Source organism: Centruroides vittatus, unplaced genomic scaffold (assembly GCF_030686945.1).
Source record: "Centruroides vittatus isolate TY-2023 unplaced genomic scaffold, ASM3068694v2 scaffold_1167, whole genome shotgun sequence".
Taxonomy (NCBI): Eukaryota; Metazoa; Arthropoda; class Arachnida; order Scorpiones; family Buthidae; genus Centruroides; species Centruroides vittatus.
In genome coordinates this window covers 68,549-80,920 of record NW_027122671.1, presented here as the reverse complement: position 1 = coordinate 80,920, position 12,372 = coordinate 68,549, and the positions used below count along the sequence as shown (strand labels likewise).

Sequence of the window (12,372 nt, the reverse complement as noted above, 5' to 3'; positions counted from 1 at the left end):
TTTAAAAGTATTTAAATGTACCATTTAAAATGTTTTAGAGATATTACATTATTTTAAAACTTAGCAATATTGTCCATTGTCTGATAGAATATATATTATATCACAGCATGATATATTTCACAGGAAATTCTTTAAATTCATTTTAAGATTAAGGCATTTTTAATTTTTTTCTTTCTGCTTCAAGTTTTTTCTTTAAACTTTCCGTGTCCACACGAAAGAAGTCTTCCAGATATTCAATGGCTTCCCAAGAACCAACTGCAGATACGACTAAAGAATTTCTTTCTGAACTTCTAATAGTTAAAGATTTTAAGTCAACCAACGAACATAAAATATTTCGCAAAGTATCAATTTTGTTGTTTTTAAGTCCTGGAAGTATTTTACCGGAGAGCTTAACGGGTTTTAATTCTACTAGTTCGTTTGATTGGTCGTACTGTTTAATTTGGCAAAATACTGACGAATTGCCAGTTGCAGCCAAAACATTGTATGTGTCTTTAGCATAAGAAGAGATCCAAGCTAAAGTTTTAGGAAGAGAAGAATTATTTCTGACAGATTTTAAAAAGTCCAAACATAAATTAGCAATGCTGCTTTTCTTTACGATTGATTCTGCATCACCTACTTCTCTTATATTATAAATATTTTGAAAAATGCAGGGAAAGTATTCTAAAAGCCAAAGTTCGTTTTCTGGTTTAAATTTTTCGTTTCTGCTCATCCAGTGACCAATCAATCTGTAAGCCGATTTTATTATATTTGGAGGAACGAAAATGCTCGATAGATCAAGTTGGTCTTCACTGTCAAGTTTTGGATATTCGTTTATTATCGATTGTAAATGATTGTCAAAAATTGTAATTATAGAAGTTTGAAGTGTTTTTTCTTTAGCCTGTTTTGCTTTTAAGTTGATCAAGTATTTTGAAATTATCCACGGAAAACTAAGAAATCGTGCAGAATTGCTATTGTATGTAATAAAGTACCATGCGGATGCTTTCTTCAATATATTGTCCAGTATGTTCGGATCTATATTTTCAGTATCTGCAGAAATTCCAAATTCCTGATGAAATTCGTTTCTGAAACGCTTCTGCAACGTTCCTACAGACTGCACAATGAGCTTTTCAGCATTAAATGCGTCGTGTCTTTCGCAATGTCGCTGGTGAAGTTTTCGAAATGCGCCAGAAATTGCCTCAGTTTCCGTTTGAACTCCATATCTATGCATCAAAATTTGAAGAAAATGATTGTAGTTTTGTCTAGAAATTCGTGCAGATTCTTCATATTTTTCCCAACCAGGATAAATTAAGTCAGAATCAATCTAAAATATCGAATGATTATTGTCAGAATTCATGACATGATTATATTAGATATTTATAAATCTTTTAAAAATTATTTTGATGTAATTTATGTATTATATAACGTAAAGAATTGTTTTTCGTTTTAAACATTTTAATCTATGGTTATTTTTACTTATTCACCTGTAATTTAACTGTTTCTCGTTCGACAGATGTAGTTTTCTGTTCAAATATTTCACAACTTCTGTATAAATCACCCAAAGCGCGTTTTGAACGATAAGTTTCTCTGTCTGTTCCCCTTTCCATAAAATCTGGATATTTTTGTGGTTTTTCCTCGCATGTTAGAGATTCTATATAACCAGTCTTTACATAATCTAATGACAGAGAGAATTTTCGAGCAATCTGTTTGCAGATTGGAGTATGTATACCGTATTTATCTGAAATTGCCAAGTGGGCACTTCCGATTATACCAATCTGATCATTTTTAATGTATTCTTTCAGCATTTCGGTTGTTGTATGTATCTACGAAATAAAGAATTTGAAATTTTTTACTGGAAATTAAAATCGATTGTTTTTAATAACTTACATCGAATGTGGCGCTCGACTGTTTATCTTCTTCGGGAGAAGGGAAATTTTCCGGTTCTCGGTTATGAGAAAAAAATAAATTTTTCCTCCAAATAACGGCGTATTCGTCTCCATCGAGATCGGATCCTGTTATAAAAATAACACTGTTACCCATTAAAAAATATGAATTGATTATTAGATTACTATAATTTAATAATTAATTTAAATTATTGGGTTGCAATTTCCAAATTGCAGATTCCCATATAAATTCCCAGTGGCATCCGTCTGGCTGTCAGTCTCACCTTCCTTAATCTCGAGAACGGCGTTAGATAGGTGGCTGGCATGACTATGTTGCTATCAGGAAGAGTAGGATTTACGGGGGCAGGACACTGCTAAAGTGGACAGCATATATTTTATATTAATTTAAATTAAAAGATGATTAAAAAATTACAGCTTCGCATTTTAACATGAAACAGTAAAAAATTGCTGGCTTTTATTATGCTTCCCTGAAAAGATGACCCTATTGAATGCTGACTATTAAAAACTTTGACTTTTGTGTGAAAGTCATAAAATTGGCTGCAGTAAATAGCTTTACTCATAGAGAAAGTGAAATGCTTTTATTCCCGCGTACAACGAATTTTTATTGTTGAGCATTATTTCGCCAGGCGTGTTGCAGACAAGTTTCATCAGGAATATCCAGATTCTGCAGCTCATGCGAAAATTCTCTGGCTTCCATCTTATTGATAAAGGATTGTGAACCTAGGGTTAAAAATATGAGGATCCTAGGGCCACATATTTTCGAAATGTTATAATAACATAATTTCATTTAGCTTAAAAATCAGTTTATAAATAAACCTTGCTTTAACCTCACAACATAAAATTGATTCCTAACATGCGTGCGTGACTTTTCCATCACTCTGTATTTTAGTTATAAGAAAGCAAATGTTCGAAATAAAATTTCAAGTTTTTTTAAGTATGTAAAGCATATTTTAAAACTTATTTTGATTTCTTGTTATCATACATCTGAATAAGCTGATAAAGTGAAAACGATTTATCGTTTTCAAAAATATTTTACAAATTATTACTAACAAGTACAGTACGTAATTTTATTTTTAAAAATAATAACATACCAGCCATTTCGTCTGGATGTGGTCGTTTCCCTTTCTGCGGAAACACTATACAATCCACAATATGATGTAAAGCGGGAACATCGATAGCTTCTAAAATTCGAATATCTCCGGGTTGAGTACAAGGATTTTTTGTCACCAACACTCGACCTAAAATATTATAAATTAATTAAATTACAATAACAATTTCGATTATACTTAATCTATACAAACAATATTTCTACCTGTTTTAATTACTGTTTCTGTACTAGTTTCTTGTCGTACAATATCTTTCGTGTATTGAATAAATACTTGGCCATATTCGAGAGTGGCCGTCTCGTCTAGAACTCCGAACATGTTCCGTCCTTCGTTGGGATTTATAGCTAATCTAGCTTTCGTCTTAATATCATCTGAAGTAATTAATGATTATCTATTGTATAGTGGATAATGCGGTGAAGACAATATAAAATAAGTTTCCAATACCCACAAATCGCTCTTTCTCGAAGACATAATAACAGTTCGCGAAAGAATGGATCGCCCGTCAATCCTATTCCCGCATTCACCATTTCTTGAAATCCTGTCATGGTTTCCAGATTCAGTTTAGAAGCGAGATATTCTGCAGTTTTTTCATCGTCGGTTAAAATATCTGTTTCGGTCGAAAGCATTTCTTCCTGTAGTTCTAGAAATACTTTATTAGGAACACCCAGTTGATTCAGGATGTTGATCATTGGACGATTCAAGTGTACGGGAACTAAATTTAATAAATAAATAAATAAATATATTAAAAATAGATTGTTAGTTTCTGCTTTCAATGCTTCGGTCTCCGATATAATCAGTTTTAAGCAACCCACGTAGTAAAACAGTAAAGATACTGGATTAGAAGATTAGAAACAACGTTTGAATTTATATACAGGCTTATACATAATATTCGTATAAAATTAAATACTTACTAGCTTGACTTTGCTTTACTATTTCAAGTTGATCAGATGGACTATCAAATTTTTTCATACTTTTTCTAAACACAATCTTCGGTCCTTCGTCGTCCAACGTCGGATCCATAACAAGCATTCCCTTATAACCTGCATATCTGATTTGAAAAGCACACGAAACTTTTTTCAAATTCAACTTTTCGCTAACCTACAAGAATAAGATGTTATAATACATTTAAAATTCCATTTATCATGTGAATAGGTCATTCAGAATTAACTAATAAACTGAAACATCTGTCATTTTATTATTATTATTATTATACATGTTTATACGAACAGAAAAAGCAGTGGCCATGATGTAGACAGTGCATTTGCCAATATAAACAATCACGTTCAGTTATTAAGGCGATTTCTAACTGTTTCCAAAAGCTTCCAAATTTTGTAAAAACAGTGTTGTGTCTCGAAGAGCGTTCTTTGAAGCCCGATAAAAGTAATATCTACGTATCTTCTGTTTTATTGTCAGAATAAAAACAATAAAACAGTAATTTGAAAACTTTGTCTATTCGCACTAGAACGTGGATTTTACTGTTTGGTTGTCAAGAATATATTTATCAATTATTACCATTTCTAAATAATTACATTCACATATAACAAAATCTAAAAACTATTTATAATAGATACAAATTTACAAATATATAATTTTAAGTTGAGATAATAAATGTGGATACTCACGCTCTCGGCTAATTGTCTAGACATTTTGCCAATACCATCTGAAAAGCAGTAAGGTTTTCCTGTAACAGGATTTACTCCATCTTCAATATCATCCTCTGTAATGACGTAACGATGCTCTAAAGGAATTTTGACTGTGTCTTCTGTTTGTGAAAAGCACTGTCCCAAACGAGCCATGTATTTAGATACGCTTTTGGTTATCGAGAAATCACCCATCCATGCTCGAATAGTATCAGCGTTATTTCCTTTATTGTCTTCCGCATACATCCATACACTATGATCTCTGATTTGAGAATTTGACCATGCTAAAAATTTGTAATGTCTTGTGCATATTTCTATTCCTTCAATCATAGGCCTCGTAACTGCGAATTCCAATAATGCAGCATCACTATAATTTGCTGATGCGCTCAATTTCCTACCATCGTCGTCTCGAAAAGATACTCGGAGTGCATAATTTGAATCAAAATTTCGCAACATTCTGTTACTGAATTGAAATTCGGGAGGATAAAACAAAGTCGTTGTTGGAGTCAAAACTACTCTCCGAATCAATTTGGCATCAGAAGGCGTTGTATATTCGTTATCTTTTACACGAACTTGATTATCTGTTTCACAATACCATTGATACATCAATTCAATTGCACGTGGATAATTACAGAATACACCACGTTCTTGCAAATCTAATATATACTCCAAAGCTTTCTCTAAGTAAATAGGATTTTCGTTGCATTGCTGTTCTATTTGATTAATGAAAGTTTTCCAATTTCCTCTAGTTTGTTCTTGTAAGACAAAATTTCTAGTAAGTATTGCGTATAAGTTGTAAGTGCAATCGAAATTCTTCAAATTAAAAGTCGGCAATGGCAAATATTTTCTTGTATCCAATTGTATGCAGCCATAGTGAATAGGCATTGCATTATTACACGAATGAAATCTACTAACTATTTCTTTAGCAAATTCTACATCTTGAATACGTAGCATCAAAGCTGTTGATTTGCCATGCACTTCTTTATCGATGGTGTCCAAAGTTAGAACTCTTCTTCCCTTAGAATACGCAACGGGAGGATATTTCACTTCTAAGAAGAGTAAAGCACAGTCTTTCTTTATATTTAAAATAATTCTTCTTACGGAAGAATATTTTACTTTTAATAAATTATTGTTATCATCGTAAATATTTCTTTTGTGTCTTATTTCCAACATCCGTACGTCATGATAAAAATTTGCCGTCAGAAGTCCTTTCACATATCTGTGTATTACATATTGCGTTTGTGAGCAGAGAGTTCCAAAGTAAAACATATTTAGAATGATGTTTTCGTGACAAGCAATCTTAGTGTGATGAAAACATTTGGCGGTTGAGAATGTTAACCAACATTTTATATCGGCCCTACACCAGTATGTTGCCAAAATGTCCATTTCGGAATACACGTCGGCGAAGAAACGACTACTTTTGCACTCTACTTGTATCACGCGTTCGTCAAATACGGGTTTATCGTCGTGTCTTTCCGTCTTTTCCTCTTCGATCCATTGTACTACAGAGAACTTCCACTTTTTGAGATAATTCTCTAAAATCTGTCTAAAGTTGGTAGAAGTCGAATAGTCGTCTAACGAGGTGATTCGAAATTGTAGCCGCATTTCTAGTTATCTGAAATATTAATAATATCAATTTTTAAAATCTGTCTTTTAAATATCACTCATCAGCCATCTTTGAGAAAGAGCATTATTAAAGCAATAATATATGCAACTAACACGATAATTAATTGTGCTGACCTATAACGTCAGAAATTTGAAAATTGCAGCCCAATTAATTATCATGACGCAGACGGACAACGTGAATTTATAATTCCCACCGTCCGTCTGCATGTCTGTCCATCCTTCGTTACTCTCGAGAACAGAATTAGATAAATAAAAATCGAGACCAGATATGGAAAGCGTAAGGGCAAGCCTTTATTAAGTACATACGAACTTCCGGTCGGGACCGGAACTTATTTTTTGAATTCAAAGATTAAAAATTGCAGCCAGGCATTGTCACAATAAATTGTTGCTCGTTTACATATCAAACGATGACGTGCTATGATGCAGTGTTACGTGGTCACAACTTTTAATTACCTTTAAGTATTGCGGAGGAATACTGTTTAATTACTAGATTTATTACCGAAGATTTTAGCAAATAGAGAAACAAATTAATAGATTTGGAAAAAATCGACATAATCATTTCTTAAACTCTTTCCGTCCTGTCTAAGATGAGCTTCTCACCATACTCAATAAGAATTTGGCCGGGACCACCAGTAGCGTAGCGAGGGAGGGGCATGAAGGTAATACAGGTACTCCTCACTTTACGACCTATCTGCTTAACGACCAATCGAGTTTCGACCTGCAATTCGGGGAATCCCCTTTCTCAGCTTGAGTGTCGGTCAGTGGCGTATGGTGACAATGCCATTAAGCGTACTATAATAGTCTTATAGTACTATAATAGGCTAATGGCGTACTATAATAGTCTTTTTATGAATAAATTTGAAGTTTGTTGCATCATTTGTATAATTTTACAATGATCCTATATTCTCGGCGCAAGCTCCTCGCTTATGGACCAATTCGCTTAACGACGTAGTCGTCGAAACGGAACTCGGTCGTAAGGTGAGGAGTACCTGTAGTAACTATTCGAAATATATTATAGATATTTTAAGATATGTACTACATTCTATTATTATTCATATTATATTCTTATTACGAGTAAATTCTATATATTATATTACTATATGTGTTTCTGGGGGAGGGGGGCGCCAATAAAGTGTCGTGCCCCGAGCGCCAGTTATGTTCGCTACGTCACTGGGGACCACAATAGGGCGATCGGGTAATGAAAGAAGGGACAGAATATCGAGGATAGACGAGGCCATCGTTATTCAAGGCCTGCTTGTAACCCCCGTTAAAGAATCGTGACATCAGACTACTGATCATTTACAGTTTACTGGACAACGTGGTGTTCGATATATGGAATTTTGTCTTTCTGGTCCATTTTATAAGTTTATCAACTTGGATATTATTTAGATATTTATATTCATATAGTTTATCAAAGGAAAGGCATTTTTTTTATTATTACTTATATAAAAATAAGAAAATTAGGGGTATTTTAAGTACATAACTATTATTATGTAGACCATTTTTCAACATTTTCAAATTAGGCCTAATTCGTAAATATACTTTAAAAGGAAAGACATTTTAGTTATATATTATATTTTTTTGTAGATATAAAGTCAGTTTGATTTATATATTGGCTATTATAAATAATGGTAAGATTTTTTTGTTGGTAATTCAATATAAGACTTTGACAATTGGTACAATCCCTGATTTATACAAGTTATCTAAGTTGCCCCATTCATCAAAATATTAATAATTTCTTATAATTCCAAGTGAAGTGAATAAACTAGTTTAATTAGAATAAAATTGGGGAAAATTATATAACAAAAGTTAATAATAAATTGGGTTGTCTATAGTAGATATGGGTAAGAATTAGTTATGCAACGAATATTCGGTTACTATTCGGTATTTGGCCTATTTTGCCTATTTTTCACTATTCGGCCGAATACCGAATATCTAAAAACAGGAGTAAGAAATAACAAAAACACAGTAAATTAATCATTTTGGTAACTTTTATTAATGCTGAACATACATTTAAAGTTCGAGAAAGCACAATTTTTTGCTTATTTATCTCAAAAATCAAAGGAAAAGTAATATAACTAAGTTATTTTTTTAAGAGATCAAAAAAAAAGTAACAAATCAAATGAAAACTACCTACTTATTATGTAGTTTAGTCATCTATATACTCGTATATAAAAGAACAAGTCCTGAGAGGATAATTAACGCAGAGCCAAAACTACTAGTGCTAGTGTGAAATCGGGGGGGTGCCGAATAAGTCGAAACCCCACTCGATTGACACCAATATGTGAGATCCCGGGGGGGGAGGTAAGAGTTTGTCGTACCTTCCGTTCCGGCGACTCACTTGTCAAGGATGGCTGTTACGTGGACGGCGCGTTACGCGTTACGCGAGTGGAGGAGGAAGAAGATTGGGGTCGACGATAAGGCGAAGCTGACAGTCAAGAAAGACACCATTTTATAACAAAACAAGATTTAATAAAAGCTAAACGAACTAAAGTACACTTTTACCCTCGTATACAAAAAGGGGCCAGAGAGAGAGAGTTTACAATTATTTTTCATACCTCTTAACAAGTCCGTAATAGACGGAGTTCGTAATGGACGAATATTCTCTCAGAGGTGACGATGATGTTCGGGATGACAGAGAATCAGTTAATGGGACGATGGCACGTCGAATCTTAGAATTCGTAGACTGGAATGGCACTTAAAACATAGACACCTTGAAACTTTCGGGTGCGGTCGACGGCGTAGTGCACTTCTTAGTGGAGAGACGATCCGACCCCTTTAGGGAGAAGGAAGCGTCTTTTATAAGTTTTTGATGGGAAAACTTGTCACGTGAGCGAAAACAAATCGCTATTAGGGCCATAGGTGTTCCCGGGATATTAAATAAACGACTAGTTCGGACGCTAACTATAAACCATCGTGCAAGATGATCTACCTGCTCCGAAGGAATAACGGCTTGTTGACAGTTAGGGGACAATCGTTGCCATTTGAGGGTCAACAATTTCCCGGGTATGGAATGTTGTTGATTAAGTCGTTTATAACTGGAGTGAAATAATTTAGAAATTCTAGGTTCTTAACTTCCAGATTTCACACTAGAAACTTTAAAATTTTGAGGGAGTGTTCCTTTTGTAAAGTTTAGGAGTGCTAAGAAAAGATTTTACGAAATTCAACCCTAAAAGGGTGACAAAGGGTAAAAAATTTGTATGAAAATTTTTACTGCGTGGGCACATTAGATCGAAACTTAGGTCATAAAATGTGAAAAATTAATAATAATTAATGATCTGTAAAGCGTTTTTATGAAATCATCCCTTATTATGAACTTGAAAATTAAATTAACTTTTTTGTTTCATTGTACAAAATTATTTATTATAACTGAAGTTAATAAGTGGTAGGTTATGGTGCAGAAAAATCAACTTTTTCTCATTTTTCGGAAATTTTCGTACGTGCGTTAATCAAGCCGAATAGTTTGACCGAATATTCGGTATTCGGCTTGAGGCCGAATATACTATTCGTTGCAACATTAGTAAAAATATGTTACTAATTATTTTATATTATACCTAAAAAGAATTTAAATATATGTATTTACTTAATAGATGCCTCAAAGTTGCTGTGTGACAAGCTGTAAAAGCAATTATGCGGTTTTTTGCGTTTTTGCGGGAAATCGAACATATTTTTAGACCCATCTAAAATCTCTAATTAGACTCGAAAAGGGAGACTTAATTCTTGCGCTCGGTGAAAAACGGGTAAAATCGGCTATAATCTAATAATCTTAATGTTTACTATCATTACTTCTTCCCGGAGCAACGCCGGGCACATCTGCTAGTTTCTAATAATTCAAACATCAAATTTGCTTTGAAATTCAAATTTACGAGCGTTTACTGTAGTTTCTTATTGTGACCGTCTAAATTCAATTTGTACGACCATCGAAAATTTCTTATAAATTAAAATATTTTACGAAATACAATTTGACTTTTTGTAAAATACCAAAATTTTGATTCGTTTCATAATAAATTGATCTCGAGTCTAATTGATTAGATAAAAATTGAATTTATACGTAGCATGGATTAAAGCAGAGCGCACGTTATAAAAACAACGATAAAGAAACATAAAGATTAATTATATTAAGAAATACTTTCATTCACTTATTTAATCTCCAATTAATTATGATCGAATGTTAAGAGAGAAAATTCTAAGAATGTCTGTTTAACTTTTCAAATTGAACAATATTAGAACATTCGATTTTCAAATGTAAACAGATTAGTCGGTCTTTCTCAGCCTTTCTTTAGAAAGTTTTCCTCCTACGGACGGTTTTTTGTCAATGCTTTTCTCTAATTTCCACCAACAAAATTTCAAATAAACCCAATTATGTTTTTACAAGATTTTGATTTAAAACAGGCCGGAAAAAATTCACTTCACTTTTCACACATTTTGTTTCTACATAACACGTTTCTATACATTTGTTTATATGTATATATAAATCTTCATTTGTGTTTTTAATTCTAAGAGAAATATTCTTATTTCTTTTACTAGAAAACTGCTCAATATTTGGAAAGAATTTTTTAGAATTTGCATTTAAAATTGCGGCACACGCTCGAGTAAATTTTAAGATTTGGACTTTTTGTCCATTATTTGATTCTTTCCGACCTGTGGCCACATAGAGAGCTTTTTAATTACATCGAGCGAGGTTTGACCAGGTCCTCGACGGAGGAGTAAGGAATGGGACCCGACACATCGGGACAAATCCTCTCGGATAGTTATTCCCCGGATTTGATTCCAGATACCCCATAGCGATAGGCTGATGCCTTAACCGCCTCGTTAATTTAGCCGTCTATACGTTTTAGAAATATCAAGAATTACGGCAGTGACTCCGCTCCAAGTAAGACAATTCCCTGATTTACTACGTATAGGAAAGTCAGAATTGCCGATATTCCGGGATCGTTTTCTCCTCCACAAACGCCTAAAGTAATTCCGTATAACCGTTCGAAATATAACTGTTTTTTTCGGTAGTGTATGAAATTTCAGGATTTTCTATAAAGGCCCTGCCGAAATATAAGCAATCGAAAAGAGCGAAGTTTCGATTTTAGAACAAAACAAACGGGCGCGTGCGTATTTTAAAAATTTTCTCGATTCGGCACGAGCATATTTAAAATTGTTCTAAAATCGGGACGCCATAAATCGTTATTGAATAAATTTAATTGATTGATAAATAGTTGTGTATTGTCTGAAGAAATTAAAAACCACATAGTCTAAAATAAAATAATTATTTTAAGATTATTAAGAAGACGGAAGACGCATGAATTATTTTTCTAGCTTTAATCTATCAGTTATTCGTTTCTAGCAGAAAGGGAAAGATTCGAATCGCATTCAAAATAAATTCCTACTATTCAAATTTATATATTTCGGCTCTTTTATCATTTTAAACTGCGAATAATGTAGACAATTAATGGACTATAACATATCAATTTGAGTTAATTACGAATTTACAACTTATTTGTTTTTATTATTCGAACTTTGGAGAAAAGATTTGAATATAATTACTACAGGAAAATATATTTTGATATTTCTATTAATTGCTATAATAATTCTACATATTACACGTATTTAAATAAAATTATAGTAATAAAAATATTATTATATTTTTATTATTATAATTAAATATATAATATTAAAATAAAAATATTTTAAATTTCAATTTACAACTTACATGAATAACGATTCGTTTCGATACGTTTCGAACCTTTTCACTCGGAAGTAATCACCGTTACTACGATGACGTCAAATTACGTTCGAAAATACATTCAAACTTCTGATGTTTAAAATTACATTTAAAAATTTGTAAAATACTGAAATATTTTAAAATATTTTTCAAAAGTATTTTAAAACTTGTATATACTCACTAGAACTCATTTTTATGCTAAAGAGCATCCTCAATGCTTCAAAATATATTGTTCGTTAACGATGCTCTCTGCTCCGAACGTGACGTCATGCGTGATTTCGACGGAATTTTGGGACACGTTATTGACACAACATTTTTTCCATTTTTTTTGTTGGTACGGTACAACGGTACATGCCCAGTACCGCAGTGCCCTACTGGCCCGATAACACAAAAATTCGCATGATAAT

At 32.9% G+C, this 12,372-nt stretch overlaps 1 protein-coding gene across 1 annotated transcript; it reads right to left on the bottom strand.

Moving 5' to 3' along the window:
- LOC136986752 (uncharacterized) lies at nt 1–12,041 on the bottom strand. Its single transcript, XM_067284360.1, has 9 exons — nt 11,954–12,041; nt 4,609–6,241; nt 3,898–4,084; nt 3,435–3,698; nt 3,193–3,357; nt 2,972–3,118; nt 1,864–1,988; nt 1,461–1,799; nt 1–1,300 (listed from the first exon to the last, which is right to left on the bottom strand). The coding sequence occupies exons 2-9, from the start codon at nt 6,229–6,231 to the stop codon at nt 149–151; spliced, it is 4,002 nt and encodes a 1,333-aa protein (XP_067140461.1). The 5' UTR covers nt 6,232–6,241; nt 11,954–12,041; the 3' UTR covers nt 1–148.
- Nucleotides 12,042–12,372: the final 331 nt, after the last annotated feature.